This window comes from Urocampus carinirostris, chromosome 4 (assembly GCF_059441175.1).
Source record: "Urocampus carinirostris isolate Australia breed hairy pipefish chromosome 4, RoL_Ucar_1.0, whole genome shotgun sequence".
NCBI lineage: Eukaryota > Metazoa > Chordata > Actinopteri > Syngnathiformes > Syngnathidae > Urocampus > Urocampus carinirostris.
This window is the reverse complement of record NC_142352.1, coordinates 49,047,045-49,074,037: the sequence shown is the minus strand read 5'-3', so window position 1 is coordinate 49,074,037 and position 26,993 is coordinate 49,047,045. Positions and strand designations below refer to the sequence as shown.

Sequence of the window (26,993 nt, the reverse complement as noted above, 5' to 3'; positions counted from 1 at the left end):
TGTGTTATGAGTCCCAGAGCAGCAGTACTAAAAGTAAGATGAAAGGAGATAGGCACAGTGGAAAATAAAGCATAAGGGCCATTTGAACTGATCGGGCATGGTTAACACATAGTTCATAGAGTGAATATTCTACTTTCAAATTTTGAAAGACACCTTAACCAACACACCCCACCTCTAAATAAAGATTAATTTTAAAAAAGTAGCTTGTGCAAATACATCAGACCTTACCATTTTTTAAACAGTTTTAACATGAATCTAACATGAATAAATTGCCAAAAACATTCGTACACATCTCAATAGAGTTTTCCCCACCACGATTGGGTACTCAGTACGTCTTGTAAACCACCTATACCACATTTTTGTGCAAAAGCGTATTATTATCAGCAGTAGTTTTTAGTGATTCAAAATAAAACTAAACCTCCTTCACCTGATTTGCTAATTTTAGCAACCGTTGCTCTTATTTTGTAAATATCTTCAAGGAAAAGGCATTTACTGCTCAGGGGGTATGTCATGTTGTGTTTACAAACAAAAACTGAACAATTTTGAAGACTCTGCACTTAACACAACTCATCTAAAAATTTAATTTTCTTTTCTGATCCAGGTTTCTCCACACTGTCCTTAGCAGACCAGATGAGTCTACTGCAGAGTGCATGGATGGAAATCTTGATCCTGCGTGTCGTGTACCGCTCGCTCTCCTTCGAAGACAAGGTTTGCCTTAATCTATGTAGCCTGGCTCTATCTAAACAATGACAGAAAGGTTCCCGGTTATTGTCAACATGAAGATTTGCTGTTTCTAGCTGGTGTACGCCGAGGACTATATCATGGACGAAGACCAGTCAAAGCTGGCTGGGCTTCTGGACTTGAACAACGCCATACTTCAGCTGGTCAAGAAGTATAAAACCATGAAGCTGGACAAGGAGGAATTTGTCACTCTGAAGGCAATCGCGCTGGCTAACTCAGGTAGGATGAAAGCTGAACGCCTATGTGTTTGTGAAGTGCAGAAACAATTAACCCAATGCATTTCCATCCCTGAGGGAATTATATAAGCAATGTCAAAATACAGTGGCCAGGAACCTATGGCTCGTGAAGCATATATGGCTCATTACATGCGTACATCTGGCTCAGAGAAAAAACATAATATTTCTTAACGTTTTCTAGGCTGATCATCTTTGACAAAAGCTGGGTTTTTAGTCGTGAACACAAAGTCAAAACATCGCAAAGATTAATCTTGAAATGATCCATTATATATAGGGCACATTTTCAATAACAGTTTACAGTCAAAGTATCTCACCAACAGACCCCGTTTTGGCAGTAGATCCTTTATATGGAAGCTAATTGAATGCATGTTCACTTTTGAGACACTTTAGGTCCTAAAGTTTAGGATGAAAACCCACAGAACAAATTTTAAACACTCAAAAACACCAGCGAAAACACACGGAGCAATCCGAATGGGCGAGTGGAAGGAGTGGGCGTAACTATGCACAGAGCGCAAGCACTCCCTTTTGTCTCTCTCCCGACGCTGTCAGTTCCGAAGGTAAATAGGTCGATATCTCTTTTTGCAGTATTCTTGCTTGCCCTTTGTTTTAAAACCATGTTTTCTAAACAAATAAAGGTCAAAATGAGCCTTAAGATTCTTGAGTAAGTGGGGAGGGAGACCAATTTTAAGTGGTGTATTTATTTGGGACAGAGGCTCTGCCATTATTTTATGGACTTTATCGAATCATCAAACGTCACATAGTGAAAAAATGCGCTGGAATTTTTAGATTTTGTCTGGAAAGTGGGTTTGGCGGTTGTGTTGAATTTTGTCTTAAATTGTATGGTATGGTTGTTTTTCGGGAAAAAAAAATAAGTATACTGCTTTTATGGGTCTTTGAGTAAAAAAGGTTCCCAATCCCTGCCATTAAGGAACTCCTACTAACATCTCAAATTAACACCAAGTATATGATAAGATAGCAACTTGATTTTACTGATCCAAGTCAACAACAACAAAAGCAGTCCTTTTGACCGGTGCTTCACAGATTTTGCAAACCGCTTTGTGCTTTTGTATGGGACTTTTTTGCCTGGTATAAAATGCCAATGCAAATTGGATAAGTAACGAGTAAAATACCTTTTAATGCCAGCAAGTTAAATGGACAAAAAAGGTGGCTCAGATGACCAGTTCATTTTTAAGTTCACACATAAGTTAAACTTGAGAAGCATTGACTTTCCTTGGTTCGTTTGTGTTGGCTGGATCAATAATAATAATGATAACGACAACATATGAAATATAATCCTTATTAGCTGCATAATAACTTAATAATATTATTGAATGTATATTGTATAAATTATCATGGTTCATGGATCCCTTAACCACCTGCATGGTAGTTGGTACATACTTATTAAGTTTCAGCATTTTGATATCAGGAGATTTTTTTCCCGAGCTGCCATGTCCCTCCGCGTGACGTAGTTGGACTCATCGATCAACAATGAAAACGGCTGCTCCACAAATTTTTTCACAACTGGGTTAGTCGCATCTGGAGCTAAATTATTCTTGACGTGCCTTGTTGTCTCCATTTTCTTTCACCAGAACTTCATGGCAATTTCACTATCTGGGAACATTGTCTTCACAAGTTCAGTAAAATGATCCCCTATGCTAAACGGCAAAATATGCTCAGCTATGAAATAAGCAAACATCAGCTCTGCCATCATCACTTGTGTGGGGATGTTATCCTTCGAACTCGTTATAAAAGAGGTAATTCTGCAATTGCTAGATTGTTGAGTATGCTGAGAAGTGTTCACATGTTTTTTCACATCGTTTATTTCTCCGGGTGTGATCTTAAAGTTGATTGAACAGTGTGCAAAAAGTAAACGTGTCACCTTTACCACTGTTACAAATAAAAGGACAGTATTTTTGCCATCTAGCCTGATATTTGCAACCATACTTCAGTTTTTTAGCTGGGTTTGCTTCTGCCATTTTGCTTTCGAAATCACATGTGCAGCAATGAGTGACCTCACAACTTGAACGTTGCAGTTGCGTTTAAGCAAGCTAGCCTGTATCAACGAACCACGAACTTGGTGTATGCATAAACCGGAGCTACCCGGAGCAATCCGGCTTCAACGCCGCTAAACAGAGACACGAAAGCCGGGGGGAATCGGAGAGGAGGCGGACTTGCTAACACGAGGTGGTGTATCCCTGGATTTTCACAAAGAAAAGTTTTCCATCTGCCGGAAGATAGAGAATGTACATTTTCTACGGTGTCTTCTAAATGCAACATATGGAAGATTGAGCCTGTGATTTCTACGGAGTCCTCAAAGTGCAATATTTTTTTTTTCGGGAGGCCATCTGGAAATCGGGAGAAATTAATCTGGTCGCGGGAGACTGGAATTAAGCATTTAAATCGTGAAACTCCCAAAAGAATCGGTTGACTTAATAAGTATGATGGTAGATGGACCACTTTGTGTGGTGTGTCTTGGGCATGCACAGCCTGTCGTTGACTATCCCTCTCCAGGCGTTTTTTTGGGAAGGGGTTTGCTCCCCGAAATAAAACCGATACTGCTGATTTCCATGGTTTCCGGTAGCAGGAGAGGAATCCTGATGTGATTCAGATACTGCACCTTCATCATCTAGCCGCTGTCGTTTTTTGATGCAAAGTGTAATCCTGTTCTTCAGAGATGAACCGGATCTTGGCATTCACAAAGAGCTGTCTGGTTATATTGATATTAGATTCTAACTCACCGGGGGAAAACTATTTTGTTTTTAAAATTTTGAGTTTCACATTGTACAATGTGGCTTTCGTATTTTTGTTGAAAAACAAACTTTGTGGCGATGACGTTATATTCTTTGCTTTTGTGACATATTACACGCTCAAAGGCTGTTTGTCCAACAAAGGACTATGTTTTGTATATTTTTCAAAAATAAAATAAATTCATTTTATGTATCTAAATGAATGGATACTTAAAAGGGATACATTGAATGGTTCCTTCTAAAGAAATATATTTTTAAATAAGTTATGTAAATAAATCATTCAATAAAATGGTTCCATAAAAATACAAAAATACGTAAATATCCCCAAAAAATAGATCTGAAATGAAGACGTACTCGCCTCCCAACTGTCCTTACTATATAAGTATATGATTAAATAAGTCTATAAAAATACATGTAAAGGAAAACTTAAATTGTATTTATCATTGGTGTGACATGACCTGAGCTTGTCAAGTTAGTACAGTACAAAAATTATAGTATTGGATCCCCGTTGCACAATGTCTTTACAAAGGACCCAAGATTAAGTTACACATAATGTTAATAACATTAGTATTTTGAATATAATTATCATTACCATAATAAAAGCCTTACTAGCTAGCACCAGCAGTAGAAACTTACAGTCTATAGACCAAATAAGATCATCGAGTGCTGGTGGAAAACATCGAAGCGGACAGGGAGCGCAGTTGCTGTGTTTTGCGGAAACGTGGCTCACGTTTAGCATTCCGGACGCTAACGTGTAGCCACCCGGAGCTACCCGGAGCAATCCGGCTTCAACGCCGCTAAACAGAGACACGAAAGCCGGGGGGAATCGGAGAGGAGGCGGACTTGCTAACACGAGGTGGTGTATCCCTGGATTTTCACAAAGAAAAGTTTTCCATCTGCCGCAGGGATGTCGAATTTTTGGACTGGCGTGACGTCATCCACTTCGCTACAAGCACCCCTAGGGCATCATGTTCATCTGTTAATAAACAACGGGGTAGACAGCTGGAAGTGTGAATTTCCCTATGGGGATGAATAAAGTATCTATCTATCTAGTAAGCATTGACAGCAAACGATTATCATTTCCCCGACACTTCTCCTACTTACACTTACTAAGGCATTTGGCATTCAAGTATTTCTAAACCAGATCACCTCAATAGTTTACCAGATATGAAATGGACACAGCAAACTTAGACATTCCCAATTATGTCCTCAGTCCAGTCAGTTAAAAAGAGGCTCCTAGGATGCTTTTAAAAAGGCTTGTTTCATTTCGGAATTGCAAAAAGTTTGTGTTCCTTAAAATTGCATTTTGTGCACCCGTACACACTACAGCTTTGTATATAATTTTACTAAATTCTGACTCTAAAACTTGACATACAAATCTTATTTTGCTCTATTAAAACTTTTACTGCTACTCCCGTTGTTTTGGGTCATGCTTCCTGTAGCATCTAGTGAGGATGTAGTTGGGAAAGAAGTCTATAGTCTTTATCTAACCACGCAGCCCACATTATTCTACAAACACATACATACACACACACATACGACCAATAGCCTGCCTGGTACGAACGTTCATTAGCATAGCTGTCTTTTCAGATGTCTGTTAAATAAGGTGAAATTATTCGAGCCCAAATTCTGTCGATAAAGGCGACTCTCTGATGTGTCCTGCTGCATCGATAGCTGACTGAAACAAGTGTTCACTCTGCGCACACACATAAGCGAGTGCCTCGCTCCTCCCCTCCCGTGACCCATCTTTTGAACTTTGCCTTGGACGGCAGCCAGCTCTTCAGTACTCTTTAATTACAAGGGGGAACTGTCAATACAATGTGTTTAAATGGGAGATGCAACGGAGAAAGCTTTGAATGAGGAGGGAAGGGCCTTTTGTTCTAATCTTTTCACCATCAGTGCAGACATCCCGAAACTACCACTCGTACATATTCTTCATGGCCAAATTCAAGCACCTTCTAAGGGGTTTCAAAGCCAATTTTCGAATATCTCCAATACCATTACAATAAAAAAATCCAGTGTGAATCATGTATTTTGCATGGCCAAAAATATATCTGTGATTTACAGGCACAATGTTTAATATTGTGAGTGCATTGATCAAGACATGTGATTTTTTTTTCTGAGTACATAAGAACCGTATTTTCTGCAGGCCCACTGGTTTATAAGGTCCACCCAGGGGCGTTACCAGAGGGGTCAGGGGTGGCCAGTGCCCACCCACAGACATGCTCTGCCCACCCAAAGAAAAATGAAGGTAGTAATGATGGCAGTCTGAAAAAAGAAAAAAAGACAAGAAAAAAGGAGGAAAGAAAAATAAAGAAAGAAAAAATAAGTAAAAGCTTGGGAAAAAGAAACAAAATAACAAAACAAAAATAGGAAAAAGAAGAAGATGGAGAAAACAAGTTATAAACAAATCAAAAAGAGGAAATGCAAGAAAAATAAGTTAAAAAAAGCTAGGAAAAAAGAAAGAAAATGAGTAGAAACGAAAAAGTAGGTAGAGAGGAAACAAAAAATTGTTTATTTTTCTACTAAATTATTACACTATTTTCCACTCTCCAGTGATCTTTGAACAAATTTAAACTTTTTTATACAAAGCAACTTTAAACTAGAATCCCTGCATCATAACACAAACGTGTTAATAAAATATATGACTTTTCAGTGCAACGACAAATCATCCATCGATTATCTGCACCGCCTATCCTCAGTAAGGTTGCGGCGGTGCTGGAGCCTATCCCAGCTATCTTTGGGCAGTGGGCAGGGGACACCCTGAACTGGTTGCCAGCCAGTCACTTGGCACACAGGGACAAAAAACTCACTCGCTCATTCACACCTAGGTACAATTTGGACCGGCCAATTAATCTGAAATGCATGTTTTTGGAATGTGGAAGGAAACCCACGCATGCACGGGGAGAACATGTAAACTCCACACCGGAAGGCTAGTAGCTGGATTCGAACCCATGACGTCAGAACTGTGCTACGGACACGCTAACCACTGCTGTGCCGTCGCAACGACAAATCAACACCTGAGTACAATAATAGTTTTAAAAAAAATAATAATAATTGTAAAACACATCCCTGGACTATGAGGTGCATGAAATTGAGACTACACTGTCTTTATTCATTGGCTCTTTATAAACTTGTATTATACAATACATTTTTATTATTAATCTAAATTATTATTATTTTGTTTGGGTTAGTTTCAGTATGGTCAAAACAACTTTCAATTTATATTCTAAAATTGTGTATTATATATAAGAATCCCATCACATCAACTTCACATTGCAGTGCTCGTCAAACAACAGAGCACTAGCATTAGCATTTTGAAGGGCACTGACACTAATTAATTCACGGGATGCTAATCGTCTGCATTAATGAAGCCAAGCCTTAAGAAATGTTAGAAAACGTGCCTCACATGTAAAGACTGGTTAACTAGCCATGGGAAACAAGAGGCATGCATGTGCACAAATGTGTTCTGCATTGTGCTTTAACAGCTCGTGCTCATTGTGTTGTGCTGTGAACTCGGAAGTGCATTGCTCAAAGGCAAAACACTAAACACGCAACATTAATCACACCTGTATCCAGGTAATCTCACTGTGTTTATTTGAGTCTCAAGGATTTTTATTTCTTGAATCCGACATTAGAAAGTAAGTAAAGGAAAACATATTTTTGTCATGCAAATAGAGCAATAGATCATCTCTATTAAATGGAATCCCAAATTCTTAAATATGATAAATGCGAGGAAATAGAACAGTTTTTAATAAAATGTATATCGACTAAATCGGTACATCCCATTATTTTCCGAGGTAATGCATTTTGAATCCAGCATGTCTTGTCTTTGTCATCCTGAGTTGTGACGTCTTTAGAAGAACACCAGCACCATAGTGAGCCAGTCGCCAGATTGTTCTGGGTGTTAATTACAAGGCTCGTACAGGTGCTTGAAATACTTGTAAATGCTTGCATTTTAGGTGAATGACTTAAAATTGCTTGAAATTGTTTCAATTGCTTGTTTTCTAGCAGTCTGACTCTACAGACCGCTCAATACATTGAAAATAGGCTTTTAAAAAGTGCGTAAAAATGACCTAGACAACCCTGGTCTGGTGGCTTGTAATTATGGCGTTGTGTGAAGCGTCACCGCCCCCTACTTGTTGTACCCAATAGGAAAGCTCTATTTAGAAAACCGACTCTTTTGGCTCGCCCTACTGAGAAGAACAGGCTCTTTTGGCTCCCACGTGGCTCCTCAGATTTTTAAAAGATATATCATCAATAATAATACAACAGAAGGCACCAAATTATTCAGTAATTAGTAATTTCACATGTTTGACAGGGTATCCCTGAAAAACACATATAAATATATAAATTAAAATACTCACCGATTTACAATAACATTGTAAAATACATAACAATTTTAGCTTTTTATACATTGAACAGATTTAAAGTCAAACAACAACACAAAATCCCTGAAAAAGCAAAACAACAAAATAGAAATATGAACTCTTCAGTGCTCTAAATAAATAATAAAATGCAAAACAATTAACTAGTTATAATTATATTTTCAACAAATGTAGACACAGATTCTCTGAAAAACAAGCCAAATATATATATATATATATATATATATATATATATATATATATATATATATATATATATATATATATATATATATATATGTATGTGTATGGGCAGCACGGCGGAGCAGTGGTTAGCGCGTGTGCGGCACAGTTCTCCTGCGTGGGTTCAAATCCAGCTCCCTGCCTTACTGTGCGGAGTTTGTATGTTCTCCCCGTGCTTGCGTGGGTTTCCTCCTGGCACTCCGGTTTCCTCCCACATTCCAAAGACATGCATTTCAGGTGAATTGGCCAGTCCAAATTGACCCTAGGTGTGACTGAGCGAGTGAGTTGTCTGTCCCCGTGTGCCCTGCGATCGGCTGGCAACCAGTTCGGGGTGTCCCCTGCCCACTGCCCGATGATTGCTGGGATGGGCACCAGCACCCCCGCGACCCTACTGAGGATAAGCGGTGTAGCTAATGAGAGATGAGATGAGATGTATATATTAAAACAAGTAAAAAATAAGGCAAAAGATCAGCAGTCAATTGAAAGACCTCTGCTTCTGAAGAATCAAATTTGGCTCATTTTTCTGTGTTTTTACACACTATGTTTTTGTGTCTTCCATATTGAAATCATTGTTACCCAACACCTATAGAGCCTTTTACGTGTTTATAAACAAGCGTGAGGTACTGAAGCTTAGCGTGCATTGTTGAAGCCCATTGATACAAAAAGATCATAGATCGTAGATAGAAACCGCTTAAAATTGCACAAAGTATGTGCTAGAAGTAAGATAGCAACTTTATTTCAGTCATCAACGTCAGCTGAAAAAAAAACTTCTTTTAAACAGCACTAATGTTGGCTGCGGCTGCATCGGCTCGCTACAACGGGTCAGGTGCAATCGACATTTCGTTCTGTGTACATTGTTACACAGAATGACAATACAAGGAAATTATTATTATTATTATTATTGATTTCTTCCTTTAAAGGTACTGTAAAAGATTAAACTTAAAAGTGTTTGAAAAGGGCCTGAATTTGGCCAAGAAAAATGTTCATGAATCCTGTAATTAGTCGAAGAGGTTTTTTAAGCAAAATGTTGGTTGTTTTTGTGAAGAATGCTTCGCAGATTGATGTGTTGCAGATGGATGCTGCAATGGTACAACACAGGGCGATCAACCAAAAAGGGGCAAACTGGCCAAAAAAACACACAGAGAGCAGCCAACAGGGGGCGAACTGGGACTGATCAACGAAAGGCTCTGAGAAAAACTGCAAGGCTGGCCGATCAAAAAACATGCAATGAGCAGTCAGGCTAACCGGGAACGAACAACAAAGTGGCGTTAAACACAAAGCCTGTCGGGGAAAAACAAATTAACCAGGCTTGGAGGCCAAACAACACACAGTGGGCAGCTAACGAGCGCTAAGTGGGACAAAACCAAACCAGAAAGTCCTCGCAGCTCCGACACTAACGAGGAGCTAGCTGGACAAAATTATACCAACAGCGAAACACAGCAAAAAACACAAACAGAAAGCCACACGAGCATAAGTGAGCGCCATGCAATCACTGCTCACTGCACATCTGTTTCCGAGCTTACCTCACATGTTGTGTTGTTTTAAAAGTGTTGTGTTCCTTCAACGATGTCAGAACTCTAGAGGAAACAAGCCAGATGGGTCAACTTTGAGACTAAATGTCTTGAGTGCCCCGGCACGTGGAATATTTTGCAACATATTTGAAAATTCTGGGGAGGAAAACTGCCCGTTCTGTCCCCAATTAAAAAAAAAATCAAAAACTGTTTCGGAATACCTTTAAATGGCATATGGGATGACACAACACAGTCTTTATCAACATAAGATGGGATACAAGCAGTCTCGATTGATCTTCTAGGACAAATACGAGTGTTCTGCTCCTGCATACTGATACATGCATTACACTCTATAGATCCAGCCTTGTGTATATATGACACCTGATGGCCACCTCTCCATTCATCGTAATCCATCGGTGACGGTATCAGACAAAAAAGGCATCACACAATTCATTACGCAAGCTCAAAAACAAGCATTTATTTTCCAAACACTTGTTTTACCAATAAGGACTTCATGTGTCTCAGTTCGAGTTTTTTTTTTTTACTTTGAGATTTTTTTTTTTTCCAAACATGCTACCAACATTACAAACGTGCATGTGCATTCAGGTGTTTCACCGTAGGTGTATGGATCACTTGCCTTGTGATTATTATTTAACATGCATGTAGCCATTGATTAGATTCATTGATCAGCAGTTTGGAGCTAAAGGCCAGCTCACATTAAGACTTTGCCTCCCCAAGGGCCAATTCGGAGCATTATTATCGAGGAGCATTCTCAGCCTGCACACTGCCACATGTGCTGGAACGGCTCATGCCACCAACAAGAGGGATTAGATGTGTTTTGTGTGAAATACACTTAGACTCAGGAACACACGTACGCTTTAAGAGTTCCTGAATCCCTCCATCATCTCGTAACTCCATCTTTTTTAAACTCCACCCACTTGTCTGTGCATCTGTTAATTCATCACGCCCACGGTTTCAAACTTTAGACACAATTTGGAACGAGCTACGAATTTCAAAAGCCAATAGGCTTTAACGAGACCCGTGCCCAAAATAGCTTTGGACAATTATTTTATCAATTATTTAAACAATCTACCATATCTTGTATTATTATGATAATCGTTTAATAGTCCATTTAGAAATGATCACATTGTTTAAATGAAATGAAATGAAATGAAATGATCTGCATTTATATAGCGCTTTTCAAGTCATAGGGCATAGGCAAATAGGCATTTTTTAAGCACCGGTACATTTTGAAATGGGATTAGACATGAACAGAGAGTGAGTTACGAGGGACCGACAAGACCAAGTGAGAGCCTGTATCCAGGCCTCCACTTCCATTATGTGCTTTTTTTGCAACTCACTAGCAATTACGACAGCTCTTAGCTCTATTATTGTGAACATAGTGTTGCTGGCATGAGCTGCTGGACAGAGTCATGTAAGCCATAGCGTGAGTGTGAAGAACTGGCAGAACCGAAAGTAAAGCGGGAAACCCATAAGAAGTATTATTTTCTATATGTTTTAACTTACAGCTCAAATAGTTACAAAATATTTATGTAGAACAAGTCTTGATGAACTTATATCTGCTTTAAGCCTTGTATTATAATTATTGATTTCTGTGCCACTTATCCTCACTAGGCTCGCATGGGTGCTAGAGCCCATCCCAGCTATCTTTGAGCAGTGGGCAGGGTACACCTTTAACTGGTTGCCAGACAGTCACAGGGCACACAGAGACATACAATGCACTCACTTATTCACACCCAGGGACAATTCGGACCGGCCATGCATGTTTTTGGAATGTGGGCGGAAACCTGGAGGAGACCCACACAGGCACGGGAAGAACATGCACACTCCGCACGGGGGAGTTGCCATCGCTAGAATTGAACCCTAGGACCTCCATACTATAGGGCTGGGCGTTAACCATCCAGCCGCCCGTGTTATTATTAAATGGTAAATGGTAAATTATTTAGCCACAACAGATTCCCTATGACAGAATGAGCACTCCGGTGCTTGATGGTCACATGTCTTGCAAGATTTTGGGGGGTTTTCTGCTCCAATCCAGGTGATTCTGAAAGAAACCTCCAAAACCATGCAGGACATGTGGAGTGCCCACCTCTGTCCTATATAGCCACGGGTATTAAATTTTGCATGCACAGGTTTGAGAAATTTCTTCTGGACAGCAAACAGTTTGTAAATGAAAAAATAGCATTAAATTGTTATATGTTGTAATAATGACATTTATCACTGCATATATAATCATGATTTTATTATTGATTTATTCATAACCTTTTTATCTTTTTAGTCATCAACAATATCTTCACTTAGTCATAGTTAAATTACAATATGATTTCTTCCCTTTTTCTGGTTGTAATTATTCAGCTTTGTACGTTTCTTTATCTAACTGGTGTTTTATTTTGTTTGACCTAAAAGCTATTGACCTATGGTTGTTTATAGTCTGTAGTAATAACACTTGAAAAAAATGCTCATCTCTTCTCCATTTCTTGTTTTACACATCTCACAAACCGGATCTAAATGAACAAGGAGACGAAGTCAAAGTATTTCATTCCTTAATATTTGATTTTTTTGTGTTCTGTATTTGCATTATTTGATTACTTTCTGGCATATTATCCTACAATGCCACAGCCTATGGACTTAAAGGTGATGTTCGTAACTTCAAAATATTGCACTGGCACACATGATCTTCCAGCTAAAAACATCATTGCAGCGTCTTTTGTTGCATGTAATTTTTAGATGCAGTCAAATAAACTTCCTTTTTCAACTTTGTTTGGGTAGGCATTTGGACAGCATTTAAAACATTTATTTTCTCCCTTTCACCATTTTCATCCAAGAATTAAAAAAAACTGCCAGCCCACCCGTGAAATCACTCTAGTCCCCCCAAATTCCCTTCCTCTGTGGCCTGAACACCGAGGGTAAAAGTAAGGTTATAGCAGATAGGCACAGTCGAAAAATATCTCATCTCATCTCATTAGCTGATCATTATCCTCAGTAGGGTCGCGGGGGTGCTGGAGCCCATCCAAGCAATCATCGGGCAGTGGGCAGGGGACACCCTAAACTGGTTGCCAGCCAATTGCAGGGAACACGGGGACAGACAACTCACTTGCTCATTCACACCTTGGGACAATTTGGACCGGCCAATTCACCTGAAATGCATGTCTTTGGAATGTGGGAGGAAACCGGAGTGCCCAGAGGAAACCCACGCAAGCACAGGGAGAACATACAAACTCCGCACAGGAAGTCTGGAGCTGGATTTGAACCCACGCAGGAGGTTCCCATGACATGAACTGTGCCGCACATGCGCTAACCACTGCCCCGCCGTGCTGCCCAGTCGGAAAAATATATAAAGGCTATTTGAACTCAGTTTGGCGTTTTCAACACATCCTTTATAGGGAACGTATTTTATTTTAAGCTTTTTAAGGACCCTTCAAACTATGCACCACACCTTCAAACACTTAAGTATAAACAAGACATTAATTGTATTGAGAACCAAATTTGTTTCTTCGGCCATTGTAATTGTTTACTCCAAGACCAAGGTTCAATGTGGTGCTTGCAAAAAAAGAAAAGAAAGAGAACGTCTACTCATAGCAATATCCTTGTGCTTTCCTTCATCAGACTCGATGCATATCGAGGACATAGACGCAGTGCAGAAGCTCCAGGACGTGCTTCACGAAGCCCTGCAGGATTATGAGGCTTCTCAACACCAGGAGGACCCCCGGCGGACGGGCAAGCTGCTCATGACCCTGCCACTTCTCCGCCAGACCTCCACCAAGGCGGTACAGCATTTCTACAGCATCAAGCAGGACGGCAAAGTGCCCATGCACAAACTCTTCCTGGAGCTGCTGGAGGCCAAAGTGTGAGGGCAGAAAGTCCAAGCAACTCTTCGTCTTTTAAACACATACACACGCACGCACACACGCACGCACACACACATAAGAAACAATATGTCCTTTATGAAGTCTTCTATGACTAAACAAGTAAGCTACTCCTCTTACCCCTAACCTCTGCTGTCTACGATTTTAACGAAAAGGCTCAGCTGAACTTTATTCTTGGGGGGGTAGAGCTGACTGATGTGACCCCGCCACATCCTGAGGGGAAATCGAGAGGACACCTACTAACTACTGCTATTGTTGTTGTTGTTGTTATTGTATACAAAACACTGACAATGGTGAGTGCATATGCATTTAATGAGGATGCTATTCATTGGAACAGCCCCAAAAAGACACACATTCAGAAAAAAAGTTTGGAAGACTAATGAGATTTTTTTTCCTTGCCCATTTAATTTTTTAAGTGGTTATGAGGATAAGGGAAGAGAAAAAAAAACTCAAAAAGTATTAGAGCATTTGTAATAATTTTGTGTGTATATGGACATTTGAATAGACAAAGAAGATGGTGGCGAGGAAATTATTTGACCGCCAAAAGATGGAACACTTGCATTCAGTGGATGCCAGCAACTTATCTCATTAACCCAAATTATTTTCCATTTGTTGTGTGTTGTGTGTTGTTTGTTTTTTTCTTTTTTATCTGAATCCCTGAGCATTGTTTAATCGATTACATTCAAACTGGTCTACTTGTGCTGATTATTGGCAGGGAGCAGTTGTGTCTAAGGGTTGACGTCAGAGTTGAATATGTTAGGACCTGACTCCCCCAAAGATAACCTGCTTGTTTGACTCCAAGATTTGGAAGATAAAAACATTGTCAGACTTAAGCGAAATTAATTCCACAGTGTAACACCAGCTCAGCTCACTTTTCTGCTTGAAACTGATTCAGATTTTCAGAAAATGTCTATGGCAGGGGTTGGGAACCTATGGTTCGTGAGCTATATATGGCTATTATAAATAGATAGAACTCAATACTTATATGTAATGGGGGTCGGTCCAGAACACATAGGACACCATTTTAACTACGGTTTAATGTCAAGGTCTCGTTGTGACGGTGAATCACCAAATAATCCTGTATATGGAAGCTCATTAAAAAATTTAGGTTCACTATTGAGACACTTTATGATGAAAAGCCACAGAACAAACTTTAACCCAAAAACAAACATTTCACCCAAACGCTCTAGCAAAGCACCTAGAGGTATTTGATTGGGCAAGCAGTAGGAATGAGAAGAGCTATACACAAGGCGTGCACTCTTTGTCCTCGCCAAGCGCCATCTGTACTGAGGATAAATACGTTGATATCTTTGTTTGAAGTATCTTGTGACATTTTAACAAAATAACTTTTGCTCTTACCTGTTTTTGAAACAATTATTCAGGACAAAAATAACAAAAGTCAAAATGAGCCGCTATACAGTGTTTAGTAATTGTGGGAGGGAGACACATTTTAAGTGGTATACTAATACTGATATGGGACACAGGTGTTTTTATGTTAAATGTTAGTAAATCATCAAATGTTACACAGTGAAATAGAATGTGCTTAATTTTTTTTTTTTTTTTTTTTGGGAGAGAGGGTTTGGCGGTTTTGTTGAAAAATAAATCTAAATATTTTTGCTTTTACGGCTCTTTGGGTCAAAAAGGTTCCCAACCCCTGATCTAAGGTTTTGAATGATTTAAAACTCTGGAAAATACAAGTTTAAGATATAACACTTAGCTAATTCCATGCAGCCTTCCAAGTTACTTATTTTTTAAGTTCTCAGCGATCTATGCACCAGTTGATATATTTACTTTCAAACAGGAGTTGCAAGCTTCAACTATGTTCATGCAAGTAACATACCGCGTCACTAACCTGAGCTCACAACAACCAACTTGTCCCCCTTAACATCAGGCAACAATATATTGAGGGAGCTAAGTTGACAAAAGTCTGACAACTCCTCATACTGTCCTCTTATGTTTGTGAGCTCACCCTCTTGCGCATGTTTCACTCTTGGAATTTCTACTGAGTCAAGTGCCGCCTCGATGCTTTCTTCCTTTCTTGGCATCCTTTACAATTTCACCTCTGTGAGAGGGATTCAGACTATTTTTTTCTCATGTCAAGACAGAACAAATTATTCTACAATAGGGGTTTCCAACCGTTTTCAAGCTAAGAGCTACTTTTTGTTGCCAATTAGCGCAAAGGCCACCCAGATTGAAATACATCTCTGAAATAACAACTTCCCACATTAATATTATATTGTTACTGTGTTATTACTTTGTTAAGTATTGGAAGTTGGGTTAAATAGACTCATTCAATCATTTAAAAAAATCACACTATGACCCAGCGCTGAGGAGCTATTTTCAGAACAGACCCGCAGGCATCTCAGCTATCCTTAGAAACCCCTGATCTACAGTTTGTTCAAAATGGGATATTTAAAAGCTGTTTCTTTCTATTTGTTTCTCTGCTTCCATCTGCCAGTCATTGTTGCTAAAGTTGTAAATACAAAGTAAGTCATCCTGGATATGTTGTTTTATAGCAGCTTTGTTTTCATTTTAACTTAAACCAGCTTTCTTTTTTTCATTTATGTATAAATATAATGACGTATCATGTTTAAACGAATCATTAAGTTCTTCTTCAGATTTTCCAAGCAGGCACGCTTTATTATGTGAATTTCCCTGCGGGGATGAATAAAGTATCTATCTATCTATCTATCCATCTATCTAAAAAGGAAGACAGGCTTATATTTCTTTCTGCAATTCCAACACTAATTATTAACTCTCACAGCATTGTATCAGGGCAGCAGTATTTGCATCATTAATGTTGGAATCTTGTCATGTGAGAAACGTGTTGTGTAAGAATTTCTCCAAAACTAAGTAAGAAACACATACAGATTGTTTAATGTAATTTTTCCACCAAAGCGCTACAAACAGTGAGGTGCAGTCAGGTGAGGCTGTGCCTGTCATCAAGGAAATATAATATATTTGTTACTTACTTACTTTTGGACTAGCGTGACGTCATCCACTCTGCTACAAGCACCCCTAGGGCATCATGTTAATCTGTTAATAAACAACGGGGTAGACTGCTGGAAGTGTGAATTTCCCTACGAGGATGAATAAAGTATCTATCTACTCAAGAACTTAAAATTATATGTCTTGATAAATGCACACGCATGATTGAAAATCTCATGTCAATCGCAGATATATTTGTGAATCTACAAATCGTATGATTCACACCGCTTTTCTTCTTTCAATGGGACGGGAGAAATTGGAAAATTGGCTTTGAAAGGTTCGTCTCCCTCCCTTTAGGTCCTTGATTTGGCCACGAGTGAGATGAACAAACCTTGATTTCAGATAAAGAAAATGGTGCTCAGACAAACTACCGGTATTATAGTTAAACACACAACGATTTTCACCTGCCTTGCTATCCATTGTCCTGATTAAGAAAATGTACTGTAATTTCTTAAAGTTCATTTAGTCTAAACGACAAAGATTAAAATCAAAAGTTGCAGCCTGTAAAATATGTTATTCATTCCTTTTGCATTTGTTGTATTTCCCTTTCAATACAGTTCAAACCCACATAAAAGTTTGATCACTCAATAAAGCTTTAAAAGTTGGGGGATTTAAAAATCCCATATATATGTGTACCCATAAATATGCACTGCTGGATAAGAATCCTAAATGTTCATTATCCAACCTGTTAGAAGTTGGCAGCTGAGGAGTTAAGTGTCGTTCTTCTCTCAAGCCGCTCGTAAACATCAATAGTCATAACAGGCTTTTTTCTCATCCTTCATTAACATTGTATATTGTAAATAAAAACGGATTACAATTCTAACATGAAACCTTTTAATAAGATTTTTTTGAAGCAAAAAAAATTTTTTTAGCTCAACTTAGCCATTTTTACTACAGATTTTGATTCCGCAAGTCTTCCTTCTTTCTTTGGCTCTTCCCCTTTTTGCTGAGCATCTGAGGTGTGCAGGCATGTGAGCTGACTTAGACTAGAGGCCACGTGGTCCTGCTTAGCGATAAGATTTTAAGCCCAAGCCCGGCCCGAACCTGTGCCGGAATTCCGGCCAAAATCAACACCCCATCCTACGGAGTCTACTGTATCTACAAACACCCCCTCCTCCCTGCCCCCCAACTCCGCACCCCACCCAAAAAAAAATAGAATTTGTGTTTGCTTCAGGTTCGGTCCCTCCAATCAAGTTCTTTGGTCGGGCTTGGGCTGGGTTAGGCTTTAATACCCACAGGCCCAGATCGGGCCAGGCTGGATTTTTTTTAGGATTGATCTTACTTCTAGTCTGGCTGTTGGACTAGTAAACCGCGCAAAGAATTATCTTAAGCGCTTAGCTCTTACTTGACTACACATACCTTATGAATTATTTAGTATCTAAATGATAAACTCAAGTATTAAAAAGGGAGTAGATATCATGTGTGTCACTCTCCTGTAGAACAACCAATATTCTGTATATCTTTTCAATGTTAATGACTGAATGACTGATGGGACTTCTGGGAACCTTTTGATAAGTCTTGCTGTACAGTTACCTTCCTTACAGCCTCACACCTCAATCCGTTTTCTTGGTATCATTTAAAGATTTCTTTTAAAAAATACAATACAAAAACATGTTTTGACTTAATTACAGGGAAGAATGAAAAACTTCACTGTTGTATTTCAATTATCGTATTATAAGGAAGTGTCTCGACTCCCATTCATGTAAACTGTGACGCTAAGTTCAACATGTAATGTAAAAAGTGAACTTAATGTGTTTTATCTTTTATACAATAAGAAGAAAGGTGCTTGGAAAAGTACACACATTTGTTTGCAGCTTATTGCTAAATTTCAGTAAATGCTACAAGTTTCACAAATGCGCACTTGATTTGACTTGATTTCAGAGCAGCTATATTTGAATATGTGACTTTCTTTTGTAATTGGCCAATTCATTTGAAGCTATAAGATACCACAATTATTGCATCAATATGCAGCATGCTTTGACTTTGTAAAAGTATTTTGTTTTGTTTTAAGAAGCAATATTTTGTTGACGAATTGCACTTGTAACCAATTGTTGGCGTTTCAACCCATATAAAGAGACAAGAATGGTGTTGTTTTTTTCCATGAGGTGCAATGGAAAAAGGAGCAGGCTGTTGTCACCTGGTTGCACTTTAAGCACCATGTTCTGTTATTAAGACCCACCCATTAGCTGCAAATATTGTATGTAACCCAACTATGACTTTTTGTGTAGCTGAAGCAGCGAAGGATTGTCCAACCCAGCTTGACAGTCTTTTTGTCGTATTGAATTGTGGACGCCACTTTCGCTACTTTCACAGGCAAGGGAGTTTGGATGAAAACTTTTCATGGACAAAAAAGGGAAAAAAACAAAAGACCTTGTACCAAGTTCCGGATAAAAGGGATTTCTGGACCATGTATTGGTATTAAAACATGTTCGTAGATCTTAGATGTGCTCAACATCAGAAAATGAAAAATGGAAAAAAAAATCTACCTGTATATTTTTGTGATGTGTATCATAAACGTGTGCTCCAACGATAATGTCCATTTGTGTAAATGTATTTATTTTACATTGTATATATTGTTCAATTCAAAAAGAGAGACCTATGATTCTGTAAGTTAAATGACTATTGGTTGAAGCATTACATGTGTTACTCCGGACTATGCCTTTCAGGATTATTACTGTAGAGCAATATCGATTAAAACCAGGCTTCCAGTTTTGAATCTTGTCTCTTCATTTTTCAAATTACACTACTTTTAATTTGGGAAGAACTTTGTTTTTACTTCAGTTCTTCTTCTGCAGGGGGATTCAAAATACAGCCCGGCAGACTTTTTCATCGGTCCCACCAAATGAAAATGGTCATAATATATACTACAAAAATACTACTAACATACTGCAGAAATACTACAAACAAAAATACTCAAAATAAATGGAAATACTACAAAATATGGCAGCACGGCGGCGCAGTGGTTAGCGCTTGTGCGGCACAGTTCATGTCATGGGAACCTGTTGTGGGTTCAAATCCAGCTCCAGACATTCTGTGCGGAGTTTGTATGTTCTCCCCGTGCTTGCGTGGGTTTCCTCCGGGCACTCCGGTTTCCTCCCACATTCCAAAAACATGCATTTCAGGTGAATTGGCCAGTCCAAATTGTCCCTAGGTGTGAATGAGCGAATGAGTTGTCTGTCCCTGTGTGCCCTGCGATTGGCTGGCAACCACGTCAGGGTGTCCCCTGCCCACTGCCCAAACATGGCTGGGATGGGCTCCAGCCCCCCCGCGACCCTAATGAGGATAAGCGGTACGGCTAATGAGATGAGATGAGACTACAAAATATCACTAGTGGTAATCCTGTTAATCCAAAATACTACTACATATGTAAATATATAAAAATATTACTACAGTGGTATTATGACATACAGGCTTGCGTGTGACGTCACACAGAAACTATTTATTTCAGGAGTCCCAAACTCAATTGAGTTGGGAGCTGCTGAAGCTAGGATCCAAGTGAAGTTGGGCCAAATGGGGTTTTCCACCGAAACAGCGCTGATAAAAACACTCCGCTGTTCTTAAAGAGAAAGTCTTTTATGTTTGTCCACTAAATGTTGTTGTAATGTGTAGTGCTACCAAAAATGAGTCAAAGGAAGACTACAAACTCTATATGGCTATTTTCATAAGTACATATTGTCAGGGACCAGGAACAGAGACGGGAACCCAATTACTTTAGTTTCTCAGTTTTATTTGAAAAGAGACGTAAGATGGCACCCACGATCCAGTGATCGTTGATTGTGGGGAGCAGGTCGCTCGTGCCGCGGAAGTGGCACTTCTCTGGCAAGCGATAGCGGTGTCGAAGAGGGAAAAGCAGGTCGGGTTACCGGGGCGCAGGAGCAGAGACGTGATCAAACGGAAACAGGTCGAAGCCGGGAAACGTACAGGGGTCAAAAACAGGGAGTCAGGTTCGGAAGGCTTGCCTTAGCGGGAGCTGAAGGTTCGCAACGACCGGACGCCGGTAACAGGGAGCCAGGGGGTTTAAAAAGTGGCAAGGAGCCAATCAGTAATCATGTCACATATGGCTCGTAAATAAAATAGAACAAAACTAAATATCAAAGTTACATATCATTCAATATTTTTTGGTTTGAACCATTTTATTGACACTTTTAACAGCAATTAAACACATTCACAATTTCATTATATCATATTCTAACAATATGAGGTTTGATCAATTTTTATCGACACTTTTAACAGCAATTAAACACGTTAACAATTTCACCATATCATATTCTAACAAGGTCTCTGGAGGTAAAGTGAAAGCGTGACATTCTGCCTTTGCTCTTTATTTCCGCCAAAGCTTTTAGTTCTTGTTCGATCTCTCTGATTTCATCATCAAATTTGATCCCCTTTTGTGTTAGGGTAAAATAGCGTTGGAGTCTTCTTTGTAGTCCCAACATGTATTTCATCTCTTTAAGTTTTTTATTTTTTCCTGCATTTTCAAAGAAAATCTGCGTTCGTTTCTTGGTTATCTTCCACCATTGTGCTTGTGAATCATACGAGTCTTGAAGGTGTCTGCCAGTCCTTGTACCGCTCCCTGTATTGCGCGGCCAAGGCTTCATCCTCCAGCAGGGAGCAGTTCAACTTCCACAATAAGATTGCGCGTCCTTCTTTCATCAAAGTGCTCCCCTTTATGATGAGTCGAGGGTTGTTCATTAAAATGGCCACCCTATCGTCGCGGTCCTCACCCAAGCCACTCCACAATGAAGGGCACGGCCAAATCTCTTCCCAATGTTCATAACCTTCCAAAAAGGGGGTGCAGCATTCATTGATAGTAGAGACGGTAAAGTTCATAGGTGTTGTTGAAGTATACAAATTACTTAATCAAAACTGGGGGTCCGAGTCCATTCTCTGGGGGTCATTGAGAGCGTTACCTGTGTCTGACTCCGGTATCTGATTTGGAGACCCACTGGAGAAAACTCTGGAGTCCTCTGACTCTCAGTCTGTGATTCCAGGCCTTCCCCTTTTACGTATTTGCATGTATAAAGTTAAATTTGTTCAAAAGGCAACTGTATTCCAGTAATATATATATTAATACAATCTTAACTACAATTTACAGTCAAGGTGTTACACCAACAGACCCTGTTGGCTTTAAATCGCTAAATAATCCTTTATATAAAACCTTTTCAAACAATCCACGTTCATTGTTGAGACACCTTTTGATAAAAAAACACAACTATTTTTAAAGACCCAGAAGCACTTGCAAAAACACCAGCGCAATCTAATTGGCTGAGCGGTAGGAATGGACGGAGCTGTTGGGTGCATGCAATCCTTCTCCTCCCTGCCCCGGGTGCTCTACACTGAATCTTCGTTTGCAGAATTTTGTGAGATTTTTACAAAATAACTTTGCTCGCACATTCTTTTGAAACTATTATTGAGGACAAAAATGACAGAAAAAATGGGCCTCAACATTCTTAAGTAACTGCAGGAGGGAGACAAATTTTAAGCAACATATTTACATTTATATGGGACACAGGCTCTGGCATCGTTATTATTTCATCTCATCTCATCTCATCTCATCAGCTGTACCGCTTATCCTCATTAGGGTCGCGGGGGGCTGGAGCGCATCCCAGCCATCTCCGGGCAGTGGGCAGGGGACACCCTGAACTGGTTGCCAGCCAATCGCAGTTATTATTTCATACATTTCATAAAAACATTGAAAGAAACAATGAAATAAAATGTAAAAAATGTAATGAATTAACCTTAGGGGCCGGTCACACAGCCGTTTGCGGCTGAATCACGGCTAAAATTTTGCAGTTTTTTTTGCCCGTGGTTGCCCGCGATGGAAAATGCGCAAAATTGGCCAACCCGCTGTTCATCGGTGGTATGCCCGCAAAACAGACGCCGGCGACGGTTCCGCTTCCTCATCGCGTCATTTCCGCGTCATTTTCTCGTGTGGACCACGGGTATAAAAGCTCCCGATCCGGTGTTGTGCCCAAATCCGACTCCTACGCAACCCCCCCATTTTGATTTTATTATCTTGTTATGAAATGAAAACAAATGTCAAGAAATAAAAATGGATTAAGATGAGTTCACTACGGTGATGGGGATCCGTGTCCACCACTTGACGTCTCGAGCACAACTGACGTGTGCTCGGCAAATCGGGCTGTATATACGCCGAGAAAGGCGTTTGACCGTCACACGCGTAACACGCTAATTTCACGTAATAACACCGTGATACAGGCGCAGAACATGCTATTACCATGCACTGCTGTCTCTCGTCTATATGGTGGTCTCAAAGCGTCCAACAGCGCCCAACAGCGTCTGCTTCACGGACAGAAATTTCTGGCCGTGGTTCAGCCTCGATACGCCCGTGAAAGGGGGTTTACCCGCGCTCTAAAGAATTGAGCAGCGCAAAATTTTTTCGCGCTGCCACCCGCGCGCGAATTTCTGACCGCGTGTTAAGCACTGCTGTATCTCGTCTGCATGGCGATCTCAAAGCGTCCAATAGCGTCTGCCTCACAGGCAGAGATTTCTGGCCGTGATTCAGCCGCAATCGGCTGTGTGACCAGCCCCTTAGCCTGGAGAGAAGGTATGACTGTTTAGGTGAAATTTGTCTTAAGTAAAGGGTATAGATATATTTTTAAAAAATCGAATTATTTTTGCTTTTATGGCTCTTAGGGTCAAAATAGTTCTTGACCCCTGATTTAGAGGTAAAAGTAGAATTGCCCCCCCATGCCCCGGGCAACAGGATGAACTGAACCGAGGAGTTTAAGGGAAGGCAGGAGGACATTTAAGGAAGTGTGAACAGCTTGCTCCAGTGGGTGGCTAACTACTGTCCGTTTGGAAAAAAAAAATCTCCATCCTCTCTTGCCAAGGGCACCCCACACACACAATCAAGACGGTAAGAGCATGCTGTTTGCAGCACTAAACAGACGATACCATTGGGCCATGTCTGTTGTCACCTCCCCTTTTTATTTTCTTCCAGATCCCCCCTCTAATAGCTAGCAGCAGTAAATGGGATGCAGAGGCCAAAGATTTAATGTAGCAGAGAGCCATGAGGCCTTTTAAGAAGTCTTGGTTGAACAGGGGGTTTAAAGGCCGGGGGGTTGAGGGGAATAATCTGCAGGCAAATATTTTTCAAATAGACCACATGAAAAGATTTTCTCGCTGTTTCGCTCCTTCTTCTCTTTATTGTAATCGATATCAACAGGGGGTTGGGGGCCATAGACATACTAGAAAACAAACTGGAACAAAATTACAAAAAAGCAAGAAAAAAATGATTTAAAAAGCTCGGGGAAAAAACAAAAAAGAAGAATAATATAAAAAAGCAAAATAAAAAACAAAGTAAGAAAACTAGCGTGGGAAAAAATAAATAAGAAAACACGGGCAAAAGGAACACAAAAAAATAAGAAAAAAGCAGGGAAATAAATGGGTTTTGGGGAGTCACTTTATTCAGTATATTCCAACAAATAATTTAATAATTCACTCAAACTATATGATTGACTGAAATACGCAACAAAAATAAATAATAAACAATGGCAATTAATGGCTGATTATGTTGAGTTGTTCATAAAGGGATACGACTCATTGAAGTAAAGACACACTACTCAACGGTAAGGGTCTTAATATTTGTAGTGAATGCATTACAAGTTTACAATAATCCCGTCACTAACCCTAACCATAACCATAAAGCCTAATTCCACTGCTAACGGCTAGGCTAACAACTCCTGTATCTTGCCAACGCCAGGTGCATTAGCATAAACCAATTGACATGGCGCTACAAAGTGGGAAACCACTACATTTGGGACGGTTCTATATTTATTTGAGACTTGGCTCGGTTCAAAACCGGATGCTAGCGCACAGCTAGCCAGCCGCCTTCTAAATTGCTTTCCTACACTGAAAGGAGAAGCCCTTCAATTTTGTTTTACTTTTGTGTAATGACAATAAAACCATTCATTAAATTGCTATTATGTATGGTGTGTTATTATTTATGAATGAATGAAACTTTATTTCAAACGTAATAAAAACCAAACAACAAGTCAAAAAACCAAACAAACAAACAAACAAACAAACTTTAACGTAACATGTCCAAAAAGCAATAGGAAGAAGCACATGCTTATTCATACCTACCCCTCGACTTCCTTAATAAATGTGTCTTACAGCTAAATCTCTTGTGTATTTACAAGTAACAAACACTTCATGAATATAAATATTCACATTGTTCTGTGGATGCACAGTCACTTCATCATCATCTATATCATCTTCATCATCATTATAATCATCATCATCGTCATTCTCATCATCTACCCAATTTTCACCCACATTATTTTCATCATTGCTGTCTCCATACATTTTCAGCGCTTGGCATTAGGGGTTCAGAATGGGGAAGTTTGGTCACCTAATGACTCCCAACGACAGGTGTTGCGATATATCGGTTGAGTTGAGCAAGGGGGCTGGGAATCCCCTCCTCTGGATCAATCTCCCAGAAAGAGTCAAGATTGTGAGTGTGTTGACTCTACCCACCTCCCACTAGAAGGATATGGCTTTGATATATACATATATCCATCCATCCATCCATTGTCTTCCGCTTATCCGAGGTCGGGTCGCGGGGGCAGCAGCTTTAAAAGGGAAGCGCAGACGTCCCTATCCCCAGCAACCTCCTCCAGCTCATCCGACGGGACCCCGAGGCGTTCCCAAGCCAGCCGAGAGACATAGTCTCTCCAACATGTCCTGGGCCGCCCCCGGTGCCTCTTGCCGGTGGGACATGCCCGGAACACCTCCCGAGGGAGGCGTCCAGGAGGCATCCTTATTAGATGCCCGAGCCACCTCAAGTGGCTCCTCTCAACGCGGAGGAGCAGTGGCTCTACACCGAGTCCCTCCCGGATCACTGAGCTTCTCACCTTATCTCTAAGGGAGAACCCAGCCACCCTGCGGAGGAAACTCATTTCAGCCACTTGTATCCGGGATCGAGTTCTTTCGGTCATGACCCAAAGTTCATGACCATAGGTGAGGGTAAGAACAAAAATCGACCGGTAGATCGAGAGCTTTGCCTTTCGGCTCAGCTCCCTCTTCTCCCGTTCCATCCTACCCTCACTCGAGAACAAGACCCCAAGATACTTGAACTCCTCCACTTGGGGCAAGACCTTCTCCCCGACCCGGAGGGAGCATACCACCCTTTTCCGACTGAGAACCATGGCCTCGGACTTGGAGGTGCTGATCCCCATCCCGGCCGCTTCACACTCGGCTGCCAATCGCTCCAGCGAGAGCTGAAGATCACGGCCTGAGGAAGCCAACAGCACCACGTCATCTGCAAAAAGCAGTGACGCAATGCTGAGGCCCCCAAACCGGACTCCATCCCCGCCAAGGTTGCGCCTAGAAATTCTGTCCATAAAAGTTATGAACAGAATCGGTGACAAAGGGCAGCCCTGGCGGAGCCCAACCCTCACCGGGAACGAATCCGACTTAGTGCCGGCAATGCGGACCAGACTCTGGCACCGGGCATACAGGGACCGCACAGCCCGGATAAGACTGTGCGGTACCCCATACTCCCGAAGCACCCCCCACAGGGCCTCCCGAGGAACACGGTCGAATGCCTTCTCCAAGTCCACAAAACACATGTAGACCGGACAGGCAAACTTCCATGCACCCTCATAGACCCTGAGGAGTGTATAGAGCTGGTCCAGTGTTCCACGGCCAGGACGAAAACCACACTGTTCCTCCTGAATCCGAGATTCGACTTCCTGGCGGACCCTCCTCTCCAGTACCCCTGAATAGACCTTACCAGGGAGGCTGAGAAGTGTGATTCCCCTGTAGTTGGAACACACTCTCCGGTCCCCCTTCTTAAAGACGGGAACCACCACCCCAGTCTGCCAGTCCAGAGGCACTGTCCCCGATGTCCACGCGATGTTGCAGAGGCGCGTCAACCATGACACGCCCACAACATCCAGAGCCTTAATGAAGTCCGGGCGGATCTCATCGACCCCCGGGGCCCTGCCACCGAGGAGTTTTTTGACAACCTCGGTGACTTCAAACCCAGTGATACAAGAGCCCAACCCAGAGTCCTCAGGCTCTGCTTCCCCAGAGGAAGACGTGCCGGTGGAATTGAGGAGGTCTTCGAAGTACTCCGCCCACCGATTCACAACGTCCCGGGTCGAGGTCAGCAGCGCCCCATCGGCACTATACACAGTGTCGATGGCACACCGCTTCCCCCCCTAAGACGTCGGATGGTGGACCAGAATTTCCTCGAAGCCGTTCGGAAGTCGGCTTCCATGGCCTCGCCAAACTCCTCCCATGC

At 40.9% G+C, this 26,993-nt stretch overlaps 1 protein-coding gene across 3 annotated transcripts in view; it reads left to right on the top strand.

Moving 5' to 3' along the window:
* Positions 1–19,436, top strand: part of esrrga (estrogen-related receptor gamma a) — a 136,976-nt gene extending 117,540 nt beyond the window's left edge. For all 3 annotated transcript variants that reach the window (XM_088334774.1, XM_088334773.1, XM_088334775.1), the window contains exons 7-9: positions 602–708; positions 798–960; positions 13,473–19,436. In XM_088334774.1, the coding sequence (XP_088190900.1) occupies positions 602–708; positions 798–960; positions 13,473–13,717 (515 nt within the window). In that variant the 3' untranslated portion in view covers positions 13,718–19,436. The remainder of the gene's footprint in view (positions 1–601; positions 709–797; positions 961–13,472) is intronic.
* The last annotated feature ends 7,557 nt before the right edge of the window (positions 19,437–26,993 follow it).